Here is a 24,298-nt window from a genome sequence, read left to right as displayed (position 1 = left end):
AATATCACTCAGAAATATATTGTGACACCTGTTTTCTATGGGTGGAAAGAAAAACTAACCACGCTATGCTGAAATTGTTTGCTGTTGGTAATTTTAAGTAATTGGAGAATCCACAATCTTTGCTTTTAGGTAGCTCCAAGAGCTAGGTTAATTTGTGACTTTTTTATTTTTTTGCAAAGCAGGGATGATTATTGTGACTATAGGGCTAAGAAACAGGAAGATTAAAGAACTGAAACTCTCTCTTTCTTTCTGCCCTTCTTCTTGTCCTCTACCTACACAATGAATTATGTTACAGAAAAAAAATTCTTTCTCAAAGACACTCTGTGTGAATTGTCCCTTTAATAATGCATCATCATAATTCTAAACCAGCATTTCACAATGAGTTTTCATTGCGTTGTCACTTAGCTTTGCCTACAGATGCCCAAAATGGTTGAATTTCTATTTTCATTCCTCAAATCCACCCCTCTCCCCTCCCCTGTGGGGGATGGGCAGAGGTATGTGATTTTTATCTGAAATAAAAATGGAAAGCATTATGGAAACTATTCAAAACAAATTCAACAGTCTGATGAACATAGAATTGAAGTTGGCCTTGAAAAGGTAATTAAACTGGACCTGTGTTTTTATAAAAAGGCTTTTACTATGAACTCTGTTCACTTTAATTACTTTTGAGTGTTTTTTTTATTTTATTATTTTTTCTCCTCAAAGCAACAACCTGTAGCAAGTGGCTTTCTTGTTCATGTGCTGAGTTAGCACTTGTGGTATTTAAGAAAAAAGAATCGGCCTTACTGCTGTTTTACTTTAATATGCTTGGCCAGAAACAGTGTCAGCTTGAGAATTGCTTCAGAAGCAGTGAAACCTTTTAGGGGAGGAGTAGGTGGACAGCTGGGGATAGCAATCTCTGTAGCTGGCCTGGAGGTGAGTTAGTTACTGACATCCTGTTTTATGCTAAACTGAAAGCTGGGCAGCCTTTTTATGAGCAAAGTTAAAAATGGATTTTGAATGTGAAAGCATAATAAGCTAAAAACCCACCTCCTTCTCCCACTTTTTTAATTAAAAAAAAGATAATATATTTTTATACCTTCTTTTTCCTGTTAGAATTAATGTATCCCTATTTTTCTCATGAATTTTGGCAGCTGTCTTTTATTACGAAAAGATCTGTTGCACAGCTTATTACTGTCTCTGCTTAAAGCTTCTTTTTTTAAAAAGCAAAAACCATGGCAGCATGCTATTTCAGGGTGTTTACTGAATGTCTTGGTGGTACTGCTTGAATGGCTTATGTATCTCAGTAGCACTAAAACTCGTAACAGGCTAATAAAACTGTTTAGTTAATGGTCATGAGTTTGAAACTGTCCCGGATGTACTTGGTAATACAGCTTAGTAATAGTATTAACATCAATAAATTACATACCAGTGGCTGTACAGGTCACCACAAAAGCTGAAAATACATGCATCAGCAATTAAGGCGCATGACTATGTGATGTAGTTTTTCAGAATTTGCTTTATAATTTAAAATGCCACATGATGGTGAAGAGAAACATTTTCTTTATGTATTTTCAGATCATGATCAGAAGCATTTTCCTATTTTTGGATCGTACATATGTACTTCAGAATTCAATGCTTCCTTCTATATGGTAGGTATCCACGGAAGTATTACTCGAATCTTTAGAGTTTGAACATGCTATTATATTTGTAAAGGTTGAAAATAAATTTTTCACATTATATTTGATTTGTGTAATAGGTCTCTAAAATTTTCTGTTAATTTATGGAAATACATGTGTCAGTGTATGCATGTGTCATTTCCTCCTTCCCCAGGAATATTCATTGTAAAATGAAGGTAAAAAAAGAAAAAGGTCTGTGAACATATGCTTAAAAGTCAAGGCATATGTATAGCTGTAGTTGTCACAGCCTGGGTGAGGCTGGCTGTGTGGGGAACCTCCTTGGGCTGATGCTTCTGCACCTTAACCCTGGGCCAAGTGTTACTTTAGGCGCTCTTGGTTTTGCCAAAATTCAGTGCTCAACTCCTTGCTCAGTTGTTTTTTAAATAAGTCAGATACACTGACAAGGTACAGATCATCTTTCCAGCACTGGTCTCTTGAGAGTCGAGATCAGTGGCTCAGCGTGTTGAGATGAAAGCCAGCTCCCCTAGATGCTGCTGTACTTTTGGCACACCACAGTCACGTCTTTGGGCATTCTGTTTTTCAGCATCCCTCCTGAGGGGCATTTTCTATCATCGCCTGAGCAAAAAAACCTAGGCTTTGCCAAAAATTTCTGGTATCAGTACTCCACCTAAAGCAAAAAAAGATGTAGATAAAGTACTGAAGTGAGAGTGTGCCTTTTCCCTGCCTGGCTGGCTTCTGTGCTCTCGGGAGTTCCTCAGGCTGTCTGAGAAACCTGGCATCCTTCTCCCACCCCTCACTTGTCCTGTGGACATCTTTCTTCCCGACCTCTGCAGTAGTTTTATTCCAACTCTTTGTGTTAGGCTTCCTTTTACTGAACGTCGTTGAAGGGATCTGTTCATACTTTGTGTCTTTCTTCCTCATACTGGGAAAATTTCCCTTATTGAAATCCTGATGCATGAGAGGACAGATATTGGAGATAACAAGTTTTACCTAAGATTCCTCTGTTTTCCGTGGCCAAGACAATGTTTAATACTTGTTTTTTTCATGGCGTAGAGGCACCATTCCTCATCCTCTTGGAATAAAACAAGAATCTGATACAGGTGATCATAAGGTCCTAAACATACAGAGAATTCATGCTTTTAAACAAAACTTGTAAATTACACATAGATTGACTGATCCAGGGAATCTTATGTTAAGGTCTATGTTCAGATTTTTTATTATTTTTATAATAGTAATTTTTTTAATAAGCAGAGAATGTTGTACAGTATATTATGTGAAATATGGTCAGGCTGGTCACAGTTGTTAGCTGAAGGGAATGCATCTGGTAGCATGTGGCCTGGTATTATGATAATTCTTGTTATATTTTTCTTAGTGGACAGCGCCAAAAGTATATATATACACACCATTAATATATTCTCTTTCTGTGTAATATATATACACGATATATATTTTATACGTATTTGTTTTTCTCAAACTGAGATACAGATTTTTGGAAAGAATCAGCAGTGTGATTTATTGATTTTCAATATTCACACAGGGATATGGGGCTAGAGTTATTTAGAAATCATGTCATTAGTGACAAGCAAGTTCAAAACAAGACTATTGATGGAATCCTCCTGCTGATTGAACGAGAACGGAATGGTGAAGCTGTGGACAGAAGTTTGCTGCGGAGCTTGTTGAGCATGCTCTCTGATCTGCAGGTGAGTACAGCAAACTTTACTAATAACACCTACGTTTAGAAACACAGTTTGGACTCTTCTAATTTGTGTGTTGTACGGAAATAATTTTATTCTTCCAGTAAATGTGCTTCAAAATCTAGCTATTAGACTGATAAGGTTGCCTTTTCTTTACCCGATGCACAATCTTTCATTCTCTGTTTGTAAATGAGACCTCTTTGCCTGTTTTTCTTAGCTGACATAGTAGCCTACAGACTCTTAAATAATAGGTTTGCAAGTCTTTTAGTATGTGTAATATTTTGTCTGTCTTCATCACTGGTTTTCTAATCCTAGTGCTGGTTAAACATAGCAACCAAAAAAGACCACCTCCGTCACTGTAGAAAGGCTTTTTGGAGTCCAGATCCTGGGTCTGTACACAAAAAAATCACTGCATTGGCAAATTCTTAGCAGAGATGCCAAGAATAGAATGAGATGTAAAGTTAAGGCCAACGTTTCCAAATAGATAAGGTCAATCTGTAACTTACTGGAACTTTCTATTAGTGTAGATACTAAGTAACCAAATAGAATAAAAAATGTTGTGCTTCTGACTCTGGCGTATGTTGTTCTCTGCTCAACATTGCAGCTTTGTGTGACGTGCAATAAAACTTACGAGCTGTCTTTCATTCTTACAAACTGCTGAGGTTGCTCTGTTCCCAAGTGGTGTACAGTGTTATGAAACTGGCTGAAGGCTTAAAAAAGAGTTTGGAGAGGAAGACTGCATAGAAGGCTATTAAATAGTCCTTTTTGGTCAGGCAGTTTACCTGCTTTTCTGCCTTTCATGCTAACCCTTCTGACTTTCATCCATAACTGTCTCTAGTGTACCAGAAAAAATTAATTATTCTGTTCAAGAGAGAAGGCAAACTTCTGTCAATGATTTTTTCAGATCACACAACCTGAAGGTGCGGATCTGATTTGTGTGCTTTTTCCCACTTTTTTTCCCCCCCCATTGTTATTTGCCTTCTCTAACTGCATCAAATTCTTGTAGGTGTTGAGTTTTTAACATTTTTTAGCAATGTACTCTGCTGAAGATAAACATTTCCTTTTACTGGATCCTTCTTACAGCATCGGATTTAGGTCTGCATTCTCCTTCATTGGCTCAAAAGTGTGGTTTTCCTTTTTTGCTGTGGAAACTAACCTAATCTAATCTGTTTTTTTGTAATACATGCCACTTCATTGAGATAGAGATGTGCTTATAATCCTGTAATTTTACTCCAGGATCTCTGCTTCTCCCTCTTTCAACAGAAACTAGCTTCTGGAGAAAGATTAATTAATAAAGCCAATCTTATATTTAATTTGAAAACAGTTAAGCTCCTACTCATTCCTGATTTTTAGGCAATTGAGAACCAGCTGCTGAAAGTTGATTCCTGCTTGCATATCTGCTATTCTGTAGCTGTTTCCTGTTGTAGAGCTTTACACGTTTATGCAGAAAATAGCTCCATATACTGTTATACTCATGTTTTTCCAGTTATCCTGAAGGCAAGGAAGGTAAGAAATGAAATCTAGTATTTGATCCGGTTGAACTTGGAGCTAGTGTAATGAGAAGGCTGAAGCAGGGAGTTGATGTCTACTGTGAGTGATGCTGAATTAGTGAATTATTATGCTCTGAATGCTTGTTGAGCCAGAGGTTTCATATTTAAGTTTGCATTGAAAAAAAATAAAACTCTTAAAAGTCCATAAGAAAAAAACCTGGTCAGAATGTAATAATGAGTTTTACAATTCTGCTGTATTTTTTGGAAGAAATATTTCCTTCTATTCTTCCATCATACTCAAGAAATCTTTCCTTTTTCTTTTTGCTAACTGTCCCACTGTTTACATGTTATTCCCTAGCTACCTTTTCCAGATTATTTAACTATTTTATATAGTTGTCTTTTCTAACTTATCTCCTTTCTAGACTAAACTGCTAATTGTTACGCAGAAATTTTCTGATGTCTGTGATTGTTGTTGGTGTCCTTTTTGCTTGCTCCTTCCCTGGAGGAAGAGAGGTCACCTTGTTTGGTTCACTTCATTTTTCTTGCTTTTGGGCCACTGCGATAAACCTGACAGATCTGAATGTGTGTCACTGAGCATATTATTATTTTCCTGATGGGAATTACCTGTTTTGTGCCAATATTTCACTAGTTGGAAGTATCTTATTATTTTTTTTGCCACAGAAATATCAGTGGGAGTCTTGAGCTCAGGTGGATTGGATGTCATTGCTATGCTTATGTTGGGTACTGGTGTTGGTCTGTGTACCTTAAACAGAAGCCTGTCAATTTATACGATTTGAGTACTGATGACTGAAACACGCTATTGCTGCACCGGGAAGTCAGCTCTGATCTCAGTCTTTCTAAAACCAGTGGGAAAACAGAGAACTTCTGTGTTAATGTAATGTTACTCTGGCACTTCTCATAACTGTGTGTATTCTTGAGATTTTACTTGCCCTCTGTGCCTGACAGCCAAAATGTGCTACCCTTACTGGCAGCTTATTGTAAATGACTAAATAATTTCTCGAGCAGGTTTACAAGGAATCATTTGAACAGAGGTTTCTGGAAGAGACAAATTGCTTATATGCTGCAGAGGGCCAAAGATTAATGCAAGAAAGAGAGGTAGGTGCATGCTGTAGATGATGGCTTTTACGCTAGTTTTATCTGCTAGTGAGAACTTCTGGTAGTACTGATTGGTGTATTAATGCTCAATGAAATTTACTGGTGCCCAGGTACACAAGCACACGTTCACCAGTTTTGATGGGGGCCACAGTACTGTATCAAAGTATCCAGATTGCCTTGGTGTTTGAAATACATAATTAAGGGTGGAGAAACCCAGTGACATTTTGTGTAGCTAAAGTCACGCTATCAGAAAGTCATTTCCACATAAAGCTTAAAGGTGTGCCACCAATATTATTTTTGCCTGAGAGCTGTGAAATATCTACTGGCATCATTCTGCTATGTGCTTAATACTTAAGTAAACCATTTACTTTTTTACTCTGTTGTTGCATTTACTTTGTTGTTTTGTTTCTTTTGCTTATTAGTTAAATAGACGTAAGGCATTTTTGTTTTCTGTCCTCTTGAGATAAAATCATGCTCTGCAGTGGGCAGCCTAAAAATGTGGTTGTCTCTGAAAAGGTATATCAAAAGCCGAGTTTCATGGTGGTCTAAAATACAGACGACTACCTTTATGAATTCCATTTTAACATTGAGTCACTACAGGCATTTTGAAAACTCCTGTTTACATTGCACAGAGGTGAACCCTTGTGTCTAATCTGCTCCATTCACCTCATTGCCTCGCGTTCCACTTGGACCCGAGGTGAAATGCTTGGACACAGATTTTGAGACCAAGAGTCTTACTGCTTTTACACACCTAGTGGAAAACTGTAGAAAAACACAAAAGGAGTAAGGCCCTAACTTATACAGTGTATACATGTACATATTTATGCATGTGCACATAATGCATACACATATGCATATACATGCATATGTATATGCATGTGTATGTGTGTGCATACATGTACGTATATGCACATATGCATAACTGTTTTGATCATTTGAAGCCTGAGTTTCATACCTGTGTTGTAATATGTGCTAAATGTGTTAAGTCCCCATAGGGACAGATATTCCCCTGGACAAACTGCCATTGAAATAATAGAACTATATGGTTCACACCAACTGAAAATCTGCTCCATGATATTTTAAGGGCTAGCTTAGCTCAGAAGGGTTTTGAGAAAAAAATTAACTTCCTCTGAAAAATTCTCAGATTTCTGTTTTTCTCTTCCTTTCTGTCAGGTGCAGTTATAGTACTTTTAAGATAAAGTAACATTGATTAATAAAAATATCAATTATGTAGTACATAACATTCTGGTGGAATAGTCCTTTCCAATTTGTATTCTCTTTAAATTTGTAATTTAAAATAATTGTCATGAAACGAGATTATCTGCCTTTTGTACTTTTGCAGTTAAACTTGACGTTCTCTTGTCTCGCTAGGTCCCAGAATATCTTCACCATGTTAATAAACGTTTGGAAGAAGAAGGAGACAGAGTAATAACATATTTAGACCACAGCACACAGTGAGTACAAATTTTGTCATTCTTAGAGTAAGTCAAGCATCCATCATAAAACAGTGTGATTATCCATAGTTGTAGAGAGACAGAAATGATTTCTGCATTCTCTTACAGATACTATCTTGTTGACAGTGCTTGTGATACGGTTTGGGTTTTTTTAAGACTTTATTTTTATCAGAACTGATTTCTTTAACATCAAAATATACTTTGAGTAAGAGGGGAGAAATTTGTCCAGAAAGATTCATCAGTGTGTACTGAAGTTAACAAAACATTATATAAGAACTTAAATTTGCATTATCAAAGTGGCAGCTGATTTTAGCCACTCATGTAGTGATAACAAAATTAACCACAAATCCCTTGAGGGAAAGAAAGACTCATTAGGAAAAAAAAAAAAGAAAAGGTTAAATTATGGCATAGAATAGAGGACATGAACATCACTCATGAGCAGTCCAGGATGTGAACTTACAGTAGGTCAGCTTTGGTTCAGCTGCTGCCAATGTATTGTGGAAGGTAGCTTGTCCTTTTTTCACTCAGGTGTTGAGTAACAATGTGTGTTTTGCTGGGGTAAGAATGTGCATTCAGGAAGTACTGCAGAGTCACTGACATGCTATAAACCCATATATAATTTGTCCTGCAGTAAGCTGTTGCTTTTTTTTTTTTTTGAAGAAAGAACATAACATTTTATTTTATTTTTTAGTTTTCTGGATGATGTATTGGCATTTCATTGAGTGTTAAAAGGATAACTGAATAAAAATTATCTTTTTAACTTATTATTTTCTTCAGACATCCTTTATATATATACTCACACACACATGCATTGCATGTCATGGTACATATTTGAACTTGAATCTTCTTCCGGTAAATGCTGATTGCAGTGTGACTAGCTTTTTCTGGCAAAATCAGTCACATTAAAATATATGGAACTATTTCTATGTATAAAGTTAAAGCATATATATATTTATTTACTGATTAAGTTAAAAACCAGTTTGATATCATTATATTTTCAGTCTAGATATACATCAAGTCCTTGCTTTGAATCTCGTCCTTAGTTAAAGGCTTAGAAACCTACTTTTAGAAGGCTTCGCACTAATTTCCTCTCTTTGCATTAAGAAAGAGCAGTTCCTAAAATTAGTGCCCTTGAGTTGTCCTCAGGTCATACTGTCTTTCCGGGTGTGCATGAAAAGAGCAGAAAGGACGTTAAATTTAGTTACTGGGTTTGATCTTGAGATGGAAATGATACTTCCAGGACAAAACAGTCATGGGAAACACCATTCAAAATACTTCAAACCAGATTTATGCGACACGTGGAGAGTGTGTGTTTGCAGCCCACAGAGGGATTTATTCAGCCCATCAGTACATGTCTCTTTCTGGAGAGCTGACCAGAATAAGCATGTCTCCTGGTCAGTCAGTAGATGACCGAGATAGATGACTTTGAGGCTGTACAGAAGGTACCTTCAGGCTCATTCATCAGCTAGCAGTCAAGATAAATACTCATTCTGTCTGTCTGCTTGTTAGGAAGTAGTGCTCTGCCTTTCAGTCTCAAGCAGACAAATTGTCCTTACTTCCCCTGCAGGCAGAATAGGTCTTCCGGGGCAAAGGATGGTATTTTATACAACCTTGACTACTATTGCTGTTGTAGACAATCAGCAGCTGTAGATAGCAGTAGTTGGAAATCTCAGGGAATGCGGAAGTGACCATAAAAATGGCCGTATGTGTTAAGACCAAGGGTCTGTCTAACTGGTATTTCATGTTCGTTTATGACCACTGAAGGGAAAGAATAGAGGTAAGTGTATGTGATGGCCTGATGCTCTCCTAGTATCTGCCTGATTTCAGCTCAGGGTATTTTCTGAACCTGATGTGGTTTGTCTGTTTGGATCCCTTTCAAATACTTGCACTGTCTCACTGGGATTCACATAAGCTTTTCCATCTGTGCCAGCCTTTGGCAAAGCGTTCCACTGGTGCACTAGCCATCACGTGATAAATTGCCTGCTTTTGTTTAACTCTGGCTCCCAGTACCATCACTGATGACCCCAGTTCTTGTATTGGAAGGGAAAGTGATCAGTCAGTTCCCTTCCGCCTTTTCCCTGCCTGTCAATGCACTGTATTCCTGCTAAGTCATTTCTTTCCCAGAAAGAAGAGTCCTAACACATGCAGTTGTTTCTCTTGTAGCTGCTGCAGCATGCTTTGATCATCTCTGTTCCCTTCTCTGAACCTTTCCAAATGCTAATTTAATCTTTTTGAGATGAAGGGACTAAAACCGTGTATTGTATGGAAGGTCAGGCAAATCATTGGTGGGGTGTTTCAGGAAAGGTGGTGTTTTAGCAAAGGTAGGGACGTAAAGTAGATGCTGCTATGTAAAAGGCTTCCATCAGTCCAAGTCGAGCACCTCTCTTCTAGAAAATCTAAATTAAGGCTCTGAGAACCAGTTTTATAAAACTTAACTCAGAAAGAAATGGTTGGTCTTTTGTTGTCATATTGTAAGCAGCGGTAGAAGTTTAAACATTGAAATGAATTATTCCTTTGCACTTCAGGCATTTCTTTCTTCTTTTAGGCTATAAAAGATGTAAAGGAAAACTTGCCATTATTTTTCAGTCCTGTCTAAAGTGAATGTATCAAAAAGAAATTTCATTAATAGTAAAAAGTAGGGAAAATTCAAGGACAACATTTTGCAAATGTTTTGCAAATTTGAGTCTTGTGGTTCTAGCTAAATTTATGCTTATGTAGGTGCATAACACAATTAGATGAAAAGTTTGAGTTTTGAACATCACCAGCATGTATTGTGTTTTGGAGTTCAAACCCTTGGAGGTTTTTGTTTTGTTTTGTTGGTTGGTTTGTTTGTTTGCTTGTTTGTTTCCAAGAAAATGTCAATTTGACTTTTTTCCAGAAACGTTTTTGTATTGATTTTTGGTATCTAAGCTTCTCCCTTCTACTGTATAAGAACTTGCTTTTTAGTATTCAAACCTGAATTTCTTTTTTAATTCCATACATGGTTTATTGTTTTCTTTCTTGACATATATCACGTGACATTTTTGTCCTAAATTGTAGCTTCTATTTGAAGTAGAAAATTGTTGATTTTTCTTTTTTTGTATTATAATGTAAGTTATTCACAAATACACTGTGACAGGAGGCAATTCCCTTATACTCTAATACTTCTAATGTACTTTTCTTGCCTTATTTAGGAAACCGCTGATTGCTTGTGTGGAGAAACAGCTCCTAGGAGAACACTTAAAAGCTATTTTGCAAAAAGGTATTTTTTTTTTTTTTTTTAATTAATGGAATCTCTGATAAGCGACAGATTCTCATACTCTGCAATAACAATAAACTCCACAGCTTTTATTTAAGGAGGTATACTAGCCATGGGAAAAACTTCCACAGATACAGAAAGCCGACCCTATGACTGTTACACCCACTGTGACAAGTAAATTTTATATGCGGAAACAAATATCTAAAATATAATTCCGTATTTGTAAAGGTTGCTAAACCCCCTAAATCTCCTTTGACTTGCAGCAGTGGGCTTAGGAATTAAACCTTTGGAACTGCTTATCTCCTAGAATTATATAAACTTCTAAATGAGAGCTGCAGTTACTGTCGTAGCTTCTTTTATGGGATAATCACACAGCTCAAGTGCAATAGCTTCACATATTCTTGTGATTGTATAGTTCAAGAATCGTGAGTTAATGGAACTGACAACATTCCAAGGCAATGAACTTTCATACACTTTTGTCTGTGTTTTACCTTTTGTCTGGCAATTTCAGATAAGAGCTGCAGTCTCCTTAGGAAGTCCTTGTTCAGACATTAGTGTCGTCAAATCACCATTTCTTTGTACCTCTTAACTTTTAATCTCTCCTTTTTCACTGAATTTCTGGGTTTGGTCAGTATCCCCTGATCTTTTAATACTTTAAATGATCCTTTCCTTTTCCTGCAGTAGCCATATTTTAGGTTTTAGATCTTCTAGCAAATTGTCCGTACATCTTTGTTTCCTTTACTGCTGCAAAACAGATGTCCCTAGTAGTCTGGTATCTTTGAGCTCCATCACGTCCATATTTGTTAATACTTTCAGGTTGTTACACATACCCCTTTCACTTCGTGCTTCGTCCCCTTTAAAGACAGACATATGCTCACAGTTTTCTCTGAACTACTCTGGGAATAGGTTATTGCACTGTTTTTAATACATTTATAAAAATAAGCGTGGTCACTCCATCTTAGCTTATCATAAACAGAAGGTAAGAATAATTAATTTTTTGTTGATATATGTCAATTTTGCTTGCTCTTTAATTCAAGTATTATTTTTAAGTAACTTTTCCAGTGACGCTTTTGTTTAGCAGTTGGCTTAACCAGAAAGTGTGTGGTCTTGTTTTAATCTGAACTTTTTCTTGGTTTATGATGTATATGTACCATCCATGTAAATATGGAGAGATTTGTACGTTTTTCTAGTTACTATGTTTTAGGACTGTAGTATTGTTGGATCAGCTTTTGCATTCTATGTCTGCACTTAAAAAAAAAAAGGAAAAAAAAGTAAAAAGAAAAAAAAGTAAGTCTAACCACTTGAGTTGCATAACTTTCTGCATTCATCTGATCCAGGGCACACTGTAATTTGCTTATATTGTCCTAGTATTCCATGCAAGTAGAAGAAGATACTGCCTTTTGTAGGTTTTGTTCCTTAGGAGAAGGCATGTGATGTAGTCAGTTTGATATGGGGGGGGGAAGCTTAGAAATGCAGGGTATGTATAAGAAACTTTTTTTCTTGTATTATTACAACTGCTATTGACTAGATATTGGTGGTTTTTTTCATGGTGAGTATAATAGATTTTTCCAAGGCTGTGGCAGTGCTTTCTGGAAGTTGTGTGAAGCCTTGTCTCAAAGGACTTTCCTATATGTCTTTTTCATTTGTCAAGTATGTGAGAAAATAATTATTTCAGTCACACAACTCATATGTCAGAGGAAGAGGGAAGGTTAAACTTTATAATCCAGGTTATAACAAAGCAGTCAGTGTATTGGTGTCTTTAAATGAATAGGAGGTGGTGCTTGGATGTGATGGAATGGGCATTTCTTAATTCCCTGTTCAGTGCCAAAAGAACACCAGTCACATGTATTCAAGACTTTGTAATCCCTTGCCTTACATACTTTTAAAATATGTCCATTCTTCTGATATCTCAAAAGTTTAGGCATATCTCAAAGTTTAGGAAATCTCAAAATATCATGCAAAAGTTTACCTGACATCATTCTTGAACATTGGTTGCCTTTCTGAACATGTAAGTTATAATATACAGTGAAAGTTTTTTTTAAGATGAAGAATATAGTAGAAATGGGATAATTCAGTAGTGATTTAAAATCCTTTGTTATCTAATACCGTTTAAAAATTGGAATTAATGAAGTATATTTTGTGAAGTAGGACAGTTGTACAGTGTCAACTACACTGATGATATGAATTGTCAACCTGTGTAAAATCAAGCTTTCTGGATTTTAAAAAATCCCATAAATCTTTGATGCTACCCTCCCGTATTACTGAAGCCTCTGTCACCAACACCAGACAATGTATCTCTGATTACACTGGGACTATATTGATCTGATTCTCAAATGTAAGAATGTGTCTGTAGTTGTTATGCTTCATGTTTTGCCTGGAGCTTCGCTTCTCCATTCATTAGTCCAAGGCCTGGTCTCTTGTAGGGTGAATTGATAAAGGCAAAAGTTGCTTGGAAGGAATTTGTAGTCTTGGGTTATTCCATCCGTATGAGCACAGACAATTCATAGCACGTTCTTAATCTAAAAGGATGGCTCACCACACTCCACAGAAAAAATCTTGCAAAGTATTTATCTTTACTTCAAATTTGGGGCAGTTTACTTAGCTTACTGTTTTCTGACATTCTTTAGAGGTTCTGTGATATCTCTTGATAAAACTGTACCCTTCAAATCAAGCACTGTTCATAAACGTTCTGCAAAAGGCTTACAGTCAACACCTTGTTGGGAAAGTACTTCAGTTGAAATTATTTTAAAATATTATACCATAAATCATATCAGCCAGTTTAAACAAGGGGACATGTTAACCCTGAGCGTATCACTTGCTTTCAGAAATTTAGTCTTAAAAAGTTCATACTTTTTAAGTGTACTGGAGGGTCTTGTCTTTTGATGTATTTCATAGAGATTTTCTAATACCTTTCTAACTGTATTTATTCAACTGTGTTCAAATTTGCTCTTTCTTCTAATTTTATTTTTTTAGGACTTGATAACCTGCTTGATGAAAATAGAATATCAGATTTGACCCAGACATACCAGCTGTTCAGCCGGGTAAAAGGTGGGCAGCAGATCCTTTTGCAACATTGGAGTGAATACATCAAGGTATTTCAAAGATCTCTTACTAATGTCAAAATTTATGCTGTTATATATTTCTTGTATCAAAACCAAGAATAATACCATGTAGGTGTATGCATCAAAGTTCTGTTTTAAGCAAATACAGGGAGAGATGTTAATGCTTCCCCCCCGATAACAGTCACATGATGAGAAACAGCAACACCTAAGTTTTGGTTTTAAATTTCTACCCAGAAATTGCTTTCCTTGTAGGTTTGAAGGTTATACAAGAAGTTATTCTGGTTTGCTTGCTTTTAAATAGAGCCACATGCACATGTGTTTAGAGTATGCTGGATTGTGCTACATGTTGTGTTTTGCTACAAATACACTCGACTATTTACATATCTGCAAAAGCAGTGGAACATCAGAATGTAGCTATTCTACTGCAGGTTAGCAGTGCTACATGTAACCAACCTACAGCAATGCTGATGAATGTTTAAGCTATTTTGAACAGAATACTCCCCTTGAAAATAATCCATCATCAAAGTCATATTTAGATGCTTCAGGTTTGTTTTGCTAGGTGCAATATGCATGTAGTATGCTGCCTCAGAGAAGTTGCACTCTAGTGCTCTTGCAAGATGAAAGCAGGAGAGCTGTATAGAAGATATTTCTGGAGTTAATAATTCCCGATGTGGTAGTTCTCTCCTGAATTGCCCATGTGTTCACCAACCTTCAGGACTAAGTGCACAACATCAGTTCGTTTCAGAGGTGCCTTTCCCACACACCCATGTCGTGAGTTCTGCATGGCGCACCAGTGCCCAGCCCACGCGTGTGGGACATAGTCTCCCCTCTGCCCCCAGAACCGAGATGGAGTTTGCTCCACAGGGTGTCGTCCAGTGTCCCCATATGCATGCAGTCCGTGGATCCATAGGCAGCTGGGCCAATTGAACAGCTTGCCGTGGCCAAGAAGGAGTATGTTTCTTCTTCCTTGCTCCCAGATCACGCTCCTGACTTAATCCTTGTGCTGCCTGCCACTCCATACACTCTTTTGTGATCTGTTTTAGCACATTACCTGGGCAAGGTCAGTTTTATGCCAGGTTTAGTGAGCTAAAGAGGCTTACAGAAAAGTCCTGGTGCTGGCCCAAGGAACAAAGCAGGAGTTCGGGACAGGTAGGAAAATAAGGGAAGGAGGACCAGAACCTCCCCTTTCACAGCAGCAAGTTGTTAAGTTGGCTTATCATACCTTATGTCTTGCAGAATCAGACCTTTTATGGCTTTTCTTACAGACTCAAAAAGCTGGAAACCATTTTCTGTAGTGTCAGTAAATCTCCTCTTTTCAAACATTCTGTATGACAGAATGCATTAAAGCGAGGTTTCAAGAACTTAACTTTTATCTTGTGAGCCAGCGTAAGAAAAAGCACAGAGAGCATGCCTCTTCACACTGGAGTGAAGGTCTGTGCTCTACTGTAGTCACTTTGTTATGATTTCAGAGGTGCCACTTAGCTTTCTGTATCTTGGTTTGCCATTTGCAGAATGGGGGAATGCCCTGCAATTTATGAACGTAACTGGTAGAGACTGTGAGATGTCCAAATGCCGTGTTAATGAAGGGGAAATTGTGCTAAGTGCAGATACGTGGTGGACTAGATGACCTTCAGAGGTCCCTTCCAACCCAAACCATTCTGTGATTCTGTGATACACATACTGAATCTAAGGACCTTGGGCAGCCTTGTGTTTGTCTTGCTTCACTCTGAAATGTTACTTGAGAAAGATCTCCATGAAAGATCACAGTGGATAATTGGATATTGAAGTGGAAATTCTGAGGTTTGGGGGGGATTTCCCTATCTCTCTTTGACTGGTGCTGTGGCTAACATACTTTAGTTGATGAAAATGCAGTGATTGAATACTGTTCTGCTGTTACTGTGCAGATGTTCCTCTTTCTCACCTTGGAAAACTGGTCATTCTGTCTAGGGCACTGATCACTGTTACTAAAGCAATAGTAAATTGTCCGATAGGTTAAAATCCTCCCTTACAGGATATTTTGGTTCACGAGACAAATGGTATTGTATCTCTAAGATAATAAATCTAGGAACAAGAAAAGCAAGTCAAGTCTGTGGCTGCTTCTTGCGGATGGGAAGGTTTTGTTTTATTGCAAGTCAGCTAGGTTTTTTGCTTTTAAGCCCTTGCTGAAAGAGAAATCTTGGAGTGATGAGCAGCGGTTGAATTTTTGCCACCTGTTCCATCAATAGAGCTCTCTAGTGGATTTAAGAAAAACAGTGCAAAGTTTCCCGTTACGCTTAACATTTTTGAGGCAGTTTCCATATAATTTCTTTTACATGAATCATGTAGTTCTGTATCTAACTGTAAACTTGCGCATCATACAGTCATGTCTACTGTGGATTTATTTATTTATTTATTTATTTATTTTAGCTTTTGTCTTATATATAAATAAACTTTAAATCAAACACTAACGTTTGAAATTCATTAATGTGTGTCTGGGTTTTTATTTTAAATTTCAATGCATCTCATTTTTTTGAAAACTTGAAGTCATATGAGTAGCTCTGTAAAAAAATTATTCTTTCTAATGATAAGTTCTATAAGGGTGAATGTGTCTGTGGGGGAGATAGGTAGCGCTCTAAAGTATTTTATTATCAAAAGTGTTTGTTTTACAGAACTTTGGGACAACAATAGTGGTTAATCCTGAAAAGGACAAGGATATGGTGCAAGAGCTACTAGATTTTAAGGATAAAGTGGACCATATCATAGAAGTGTGCTTTCAGAAAAATGAAAAATTTATAAACTTGATGAAGGAGTCCTTTGAAACATTTATCAACAAGAGACCAAATAAGCCTGCAGAATTGATAGGTATACAAATATTTTTCTGTAAAATATTTCAAAAATCTATAGAAAGCATGGTAAGATAATGCTGCTGAGTGTGCTAGTGCAATAGTGATGCAGTACGCATTCTGCTTTAGGAGACTTGTTTTTGGGATATGAGGCAAAAGTTAACCTGGGAGCGCTGCGGGTTCGAAAAGCTTGGGTGTGCTGTTAGGCGTGCACGCAGCATCCTGACGGAGCATGCCGACTTCTGCTGTCCCTGCGCTCTGCTTCCTGCACGGTGCCTGGTGCTAACAACTGCTCAGAGAGCGTAACGCCGGTGCTACGAGTGGAGTACATGCTTAGCGGGGAGAGCAGCTGTGGCAGAAAAAAGGGAGCTGTTTTTAATTCTGGTAGTAGAGGAGTTCTTTGGACGTTATGGATCCCTCAGAAAGGACTAAGTAGAGCCCATCTATCTGCCTTGAAGGCTGAAGTTGGGAGAACAATTTTAAAGCCTTCAGATACAAGGAGTTTTAACAGAGAAAAAAATTCATCACCTTGAAGGGGGAACTGGTGCTCATTAAGGGGAAGAATAATAAAAACATCTTAAAAATGCTATTATTGGGTTTATCCCTGATCTGGCAAAAGCTGTTCCGACTGTTTTGCCTGCAGCAAAACTGGAGCTGTGGCATTTTATACCGGGAGGGGATCCCACTCCTTGGTTGGTTGTGTTTCCTCTGTACTTTCTTTTGCCTTTATTCAACTTATTTTGTGGCTTCCTTCCAAAACCAGCTTTATGTAGGACAAATTGCACAACCTAGTGATACAGGTTAAAGCCATGATACGGGCTGCTGTCGTTTGTGGATTGTGGTGTTTCAGCTCCCGCAAAGGTTTCCTTCTTACGCAGAAGGTTGTACAAGGATACTAATGTGGCTTAATAAATACTTAGCTAAACTCATGGCTTAACCTTATTTCTGGCATTCTGAAGCTACTAACTTGAAAGCATTGCTTCTGTTTAAATTTTGGTATGCTCCTACCAAGGAGCATGAGGGACATGGTAAAGGTCTACAAAAATATAGTCCTCTTTGTGTTGTTTGTTTCTGTTTCTCATAAAATACATTCATATACATTGTACGCTTCCAAAACATTGTCTTTCAACGAGTCATGTGCTTGCTATGACTATGACACGAAATGTGGGAATTTCTAATGCATTAATTTTAATTATTATATTGTATTCCTTTTTTTTCTTGGACGGTTCCTTTTTGTGATATTTTTCCATTATGGCAGTAGTACAGTAGGGCTCCATCATTCCACTGAGCATAGGGATGGGAAAAGGGAAAACAGAAAATTTAACACTTATCCTATATTTTAACATATAGTAATATTTAACATATAGTAATATTTAACATATAGTAATATTTCAAGTGGTAAACGCTTAAGTTAGTTATTTTAGATAATTTTTTTTAAAGCTGTTAAACTGTTTTATTTATTTGTAGCAAAATATGTGGATTCCAAGTTAAGAGCTGGTAATAAAGAAGCAACAGATGAAGAGCTGGAAAGAATCCTTGACAAAATCATGATCATATTTAGATTCATTCATGGTAAGAAATATCGGTTCACAGCTGATGCACTTGAAACTGTTTTCCTTGCTACTAGCAGAACTGCATTTCCCTGCCCACCTCAATATGTCATAGGTGCAAAGTATATGAAAACCCGGCAACTAATGACTTGTCTCTTCTCATCGTGTCTGAGAATGAACGCAGAGGAGGGCTCAGAATGATGGGAGGAAATGTTACCGCTGTGTTTTACTGCCTTTGAAATGCACTTCCCTAATGTATGTCCCTACCTGAGCAAAACCCTTGAATGTGGTAGGAGAATTTTTTTTTTTTTGCTAGGTAGGATATCTGAAAAAAAGATGTGTCGAGTCCAACAGAGATGCATGGTCACTGTTTTGAGGGAAGTGGGACATTTATGCTGGGCTGGGGTGGAATAAACAGGAACTACCCAATTCTGTATTAGTTTGTTCTGAGATCTGTGGAGTTCTTTCCTCGTAAAATCCAAAACAAGTACTATATCATGGGAAAGCAGACAAGAAACCAGTCATAAAGTAGTATCACTTGCATCGTGATTTTTGTCAAGCGCAAAGGGTATCGGATGGAGATGGTGAATGAAAACAGTATCACTGGCAACTTGTCAGCCTAAGAGATTAATTTCTGTTAATCTGAAACTTTGGCCAACTCTTTTTCTCTTAATATTTTTTGTGGCACTGAGCTAAAAGTGCAAATTTATTTTGAGCTATCTAGTGCGTAAGAGTCCTTTTAAGAGCAGATGATAATTAGTAGTTAGGTTCTGGGCACTGGACTTTCCAATAGTAATCTTGATGCTGTTTCCTGAAACAGCACTTTACCAGAGGGCAGGATGGAGAAGGAAGGGTATCAGAGGAATCGCTGCATTGGAAGGTGTTCGCAAGGAATCGGGAGGAGCCGCTGTAGGCTGTGCAAATAGTGCCTTGAGTTACAGTGAATTTCTTCCTCTTAGAAGTGAAACAACTTGCTGCTATCTTTGCGCTATCAATAGAAAAGATTTGCTGAAGCTCTGGTTTAAGGTGTGAAAGTTTGTGGGTGTCTGTACGACTTCCTTTATTTCAAAAGGCTATTGGCAAACCAAGTGAGAAGACTTCTCTGAATTTTTCTTCACTTTAGGTTTTTAAAGATTATTTCTTTAATACATAGGAACCCTTTTTCTTTTTTTAATTTTAATAAATCGGACCACTGGAGGGAGAAGGTTCTTCTGGACCCCAGAATAATTTAATGTGGTTTGTAGCTGATCCAATGGGAAATACAAGGCAGCCCATGTTCCTGCGGAAAAAAAAGAAGGAAGTAAAAATTTTGCTAAGTATGTTAAGAAAATAATTAAAATATAAAAAGAAAAGTTGTCTACATGTTTTTCTTCACTGTTGCGCAGTGAATATTGTTCTGCTGATGAACATGTCAGAAGAAAGGCTTGTGTCACAAACCTGAAGTGCAAATGTTGCAAATAGAATGTATGATTTCAGTTGTATTTTATTTTTGTTTCAATTTCCATACAGGTAAAGATGTGTTTGAGGCATTTTATAAGAAAGACTTGGCCAAAAGACTGCTGGTTGGGAAAAGTGCATCAGTAGATGCTGAGAAGTCCATGTTGTCAAAGCTTAAACATGGTAGGCGCCTTCAGATGTGTTAAATTTTTATTACTTCTTGGCACGTAAATTGGAATCCTTATTTTCTCACGCTTTAAGAAGCGACAAGCCAGATTTTAAGTAATAGCTGAGCGTATCGCAGCTTTCATTGTGCTCAAGAGAGCGCTATTGGGCTGATCTCTTAGATATGTGACTGGTTCATTTAATGTACCTAGAGAGGACCAAAATCCTTAAAACATGTACCTCGTTGTGGGTGCTCTGGACCCTGGCAAATCTGGCTCAACTGTCTCAGGTTAAACCCTTATTGCTTCTTCCGTGCTGCTTTGTAATCGTGGGATCTTTGCTTTAATTCGTGTGACAGAATGTGGCGCTGCTTTTACCAGCAAACTGGAGGGCATGTTCAAGGACATGGAACTGTCAAAAGATGTCATGGTTCAGTTTAAGCAGGTACATTTAGCTTGTGTTCATGTGCTAAATTTTCATTAGCGATGGGGAAGCACTGAATGGTGGTGGTATACCTTGGATTAAGCGAAAATAAAATGAAACAGCTTTTGAGCAGGTCCTGGTCGTAGTAACAGACTCTACTTATAGCTGTATTTATAGAACATAATTTATTTATTGTATATCTATTCAGAGATAGTCTTATTTTACAGTTTTATTTGTTTATTTGTAAATTACAGTCTAAATACCACATAGTAATTTAGCTGTCTGACATACTTTAAAGCCCGTATCCCTTCATTCTGTAAACTGTTGCTGCTCTGATGAATTTTTTGTGAATGACCCACACGAGAGGAACTCCCTGAAGGTTGCCAAGTGCACAGAAACCACGTGTGTCTCAACCCCAAAGCTTCCAGCCTGTTGGGGGACCGAGGGAATGCTTGGAGGAAATACTGTACATGCTCACCCTGTTGTTGCACTTCTCCCTGGGTACCTGCTTTGGGGCCTTACTGGAGACAGGATACTGGGGTAGAGATCTGATCCAGGACACCTGCTCCTGTAACTAAATACTCTAGGGACTTTTCTGTCCCAGACTTTGCAGCCTGGCTTGACTGATGCTGTGTTCAAATTGTAAGAAAATGCATTGTCTAACAGACGTGTGGGAGTCCCAGAGGATCCTTTTGATCTTACAGTTCTTGCCCAGGCTTCTGATCGAAAGCCTTTCTTTCGCTTTATTTGCGTGTGATTGAAGTTCCTTTGACCTTAATACCCTGTAAGGACGGTGGTCGAGGATACTTCAAGGCATGTCGTACTTTTTACTTCCAACCACTTGCCGTGTTTTGAAACTGGGGACGGGAGCAATGAAGTCATGAAATTCAAAATCTTGGTAGAGCATGTCTAACCAAGGATGTGGCCTGTAGAAATTTTTCATTATTCTACCAACTTTAAATTTCTAATTTAAGTATATATATTTTCTAATTTAGCGTGCAGCTGAATTCTTGAACGATTTTTTTGTCTCTTGTATTTTAGTATATGCAGAACCAAAGCGACCCAGGAAATATAGACCTGACAGTAAATATATTAACTATGGGATATTGGCCAACTTACACACCAATGGAAGTCCACTTAAATTCAGAGGTTAGTGTTTGAATTCTCCTTATAAATGCACTTTATGGAGTGGAATCATAATCACTATCATAGGATGAACTAATGCCTTCATTTAATGTTTTTTCTGCTAGATATTTAAGAGCTTTAACTTAGTATGTTTTTTTCCACTTTTTTAATAATAATAATAATCTAAAATCAGTATTAAAATAAAATCAGTGTCCTATTTAACATTGCAGTCAAGCACTTAAAAGTTCAAAACTGGACAGTTCACCTTAATTTAGTCAATCTTTAACTACATTGGTTAGGCATTTTGATCTAGCCAATAGCTATGTGTCATGGTTTAGCCTCAGTCGGCAACTGAGCACCACACAGCCGCTCGCTCACTTCTCCCCGCCGCCCTGGTGGGATGGGGGAGAGAATTGGAAGAGTAAAAGTGAGAAAAACTTGTGGGTTGAGATAAAAACAGTTTAATAATTGAAATAAAATAATAATAACAATAATAATAATAATGTAATAATAATACACAAAGCAAGTGATGCACAGTGCAATTGCTCACCACCAACCAACAGGTGCCCAGCCAGTCCCCGAGCAGCGGCCCCCCTGGCCAGCTTCCCCCAGTTTATGTACTGAGCATGACGTCACACGGTATGGAATGTCCCTTGGGCCAGTTTGGGTCAGCTGTCCTGGCTGTGCCCCCCCCCAGCTTCTTGTGCCCCTCCAGCCTTCTCAGTCGGTAGAGCATGGGAAGCTGAAAAGTCCTTGACTAGTGTAAGCACTGCTTAGCAACAACTAAAACATCGGTGTGTTACCAACATTGTTCTCTTCCTAAATCCAAAACACAGCCCTGTACCAGCTACTAGGAAGGAAATTAACTCTATCCCTGCTGAAACCAGGACACTATGTTACTGCACGTTCTTTTTTTCTGTAAGATCCTTCCTCTGTTCCCTGCAATGTGTCTCACAAAACTAGCCCCTGCATTTAAATGGTATTTGTCTGAAAAAAAGATTGCTTCCAAGTTGAGAGATTTTTGCAAAGCTCCTATCAGTAGTGATTTAAGTTGAAATATGTATTTGGAGTCCTGTTTCCTGCAATACCTTGCTTGATCTGAACAAGCACTTCAGAGACGAAAGGTGTTAGCAGTGTTCCCATTCAGTTCAGAAGCTGTGGAAGCTTTTGTCCTTTTGCTCCTGTGGCGTCTGTTCCTCCACAGCAGACTACTTTGGAAGGATCCAACCTGAGCAACATGTCATGAAAATGGAGGGGTAAAAACCCCATGGAAATAAGAGGGTATGAAGTACTAGAATCAGACTTGAATCTGTATAGGGCAAACTAAAGGAAGAATTTGGGAGCAGATGGTAATAGTCTGTGTATAGGTGTGAGATGTATGCTTTTTGTCCTGTGACTTCTTGGTCAGATGCAAAGCCCAGGACAAAAATAGTATTTATTTTAGAGGTTTAAAACCCTTTACGGGGTGGGGAGGGGCGGTATTTTACTTTTATTATTAAAGAAAAACAGCAAAAAACAAACACACACCACCACCTCCCCCACCCCCACTCCCCACCCCCTGAAAAAAAAAACAACAAAAAACCCAGGGAAATAAAAAGCTGTACTTGAATTGAGGCTTTCTTCTGTGCACAGTAGTACCGGTGTACATAAGAGCAGAATTTAGCTCTTCGGATTTAGTTTTTCACATAAACACTTACTATGAAGCATTGTTGAGAAGAACCGAAGCGATTACATATGTGAAATCATCTGGCATCACTGCACTGGCATAATACTAATAAACTTTTTTATCTCTTTGCTTTACAGATGATAAAGCTTCAAGAGGTATTTAAAACCTTTTACCTGGGAAAACACAGTGGTCGAAAGCTTCAGTGGCAGACCACTTTAGGGCATGCTGTCCTAAAGGCGGAATTTAAGGAAGTAAGTTTGCTTGTTTAATGCTTAGCCCGTTGGGATAAAATTGAAATCAATTATTTGGAATCTAGACATGCGCTGTATTTTTTTATAAAGGTAGTAATATTCCTGTGGAGGAACAACCACAATCCAATACTGTTATTTTGTATAGGAAGTATAGGCTTTTTATAATTAAACTGAAATACTACCTAGCTCAGGGAAGACGATGACATGATACCTTTTGGTAACATTTGTATTTGTTTGACAGGAATTGTTGCTCATTCAAATAAAGAAGGTTGTAATAAAGCAGTAAATTAATGAAAGAAAAAAAAATGTAGCACCTTTTTATTTTTAATATGGAATTGTTTTGATCATAGAAATACTGGTGACACTTCTAGAATGCTTCACTGATGCAACAAGAGACTGAAGGGTGTTAGTGATGTAATGACTGTGGTTAAAATTTAAATGCTTGTTGAATTATTTAAGTCTTAAATAACCACATTGTTTCTTAACGTGGTTTTGTTTCGTCTCATGGAATATCTTGCTAATAATGCAGCTTACCTGAGCCAGAGCAAAGACCCCCCCAAAAAATGTATTCTTTTACTAACTTATTGTGAATGTGAAGCTTAGAGGTTTAGGCATTATGTAACAGTAAGCTGGATAGGTTTGTAGTTGTCGATTGACAGAGGTGTTTACAGCTGTCTCATTAATTTCCTTTCCATTGCCTGTTTGTACAAACATTGTGCTACTGATAATACTGTCACTCTGTATGATAGTAAACCAACATTATCTTCTGTTTCTTTCATATTTGATCCAACGCCGAGATTTCTTTTGTATTAGTTTGCTCATCTCTATAAAATGAAACTTCGGTGAAGTATGAAGAGATTCGCAATTGATGGCAGCAAAGCCAGAATTTCATATATTGTAATTAATATGAAGGAAATGATGTGAAGTAAATACAAGGCCATTCTAATGAGCTTCTGCTGTGTGCTGTATTGCTACTGTTAGAGCAGCAAAAAAAGGTTTTAAAAATACCCTGTTTCCTCGATACTGCATTCAGGCAGATTCTTCGGTGTGCTAGGCATGCTAAAATGCGCATGTCATCTTCTAGAAATAAAAGAATGTGTAGCTTCTGTAACTTGTCAGATTTGGAGGATACAATAGAAATTGCTTTGAATATTACTTCTAATTATTTTGTATTTCTTTTTTAGGG

At 37.6% G+C, this 24,298-nt stretch overlaps 1 protein-coding gene across 1 annotated transcript in view; it reads left to right on the top strand.

Moving 5' to 3' along the window:
• CUL4A (cullin 4A) overlaps positions 1 to 24,298 on the top strand; it is a 41,280-nt gene that overhangs the window by 11,165 nt on the left and 5,817 nt on the right. The window contains exons 5-18 of the mRNA XM_009326309.1: positions 1,558 to 1,631; positions 3,157 to 3,319; positions 5,830 to 5,919; positions 7,291 to 7,373; positions 10,547 to 10,614; positions 13,585 to 13,703; positions 16,322 to 16,514; positions 17,963 to 18,067; positions 19,555 to 19,665; positions 20,006 to 20,091; positions 21,112 to 21,219; positions 22,999 to 23,112; positions 23,410 to 23,419; positions 24,297 to 24,298. The exon at positions 24,297 to 24,298 is cut by the window's right edge and continues 94 nt beyond it. Of these exons, the coding sequence (XP_009324584.1) occupies positions 1,558 to 1,631; positions 3,157 to 3,319; positions 5,830 to 5,919; positions 7,291 to 7,373; positions 10,547 to 10,614; positions 13,585 to 13,703; positions 16,322 to 16,514; positions 17,963 to 18,067; positions 19,555 to 19,665; positions 20,006 to 20,091; positions 21,112 to 21,219; positions 22,999 to 23,112; positions 23,410 to 23,419; positions 24,297 to 24,298 (1,326 nt within the window). The remainder of the gene's footprint in view (positions 1 to 1,557; positions 1,632 to 3,156; positions 3,320 to 5,829; positions 5,920 to 7,290; positions 7,374 to 10,546; positions 10,615 to 13,584; positions 13,704 to 16,321; positions 16,515 to 17,962; positions 18,068 to 19,554; positions 19,666 to 20,005; positions 20,092 to 21,111; positions 21,220 to 22,998; positions 23,113 to 23,409; positions 23,420 to 24,296) is intronic.

Source organism: Pygoscelis adeliae, unplaced genomic scaffold (genome assembly GCF_000699105.1).
Source record: "Pygoscelis adeliae isolate BGI_AS28 unplaced genomic scaffold, ASM69910v1 Scaffold156, whole genome shotgun sequence".
Lineage (NCBI taxonomy): Eukaryota > Metazoa > Chordata > Aves > Sphenisciformes > Spheniscidae > Pygoscelis > Pygoscelis adeliae.
Note: the sequence above shows the minus strand (reverse complement) of the source record. Positions and strands in the feature narration are given on the sequence as shown.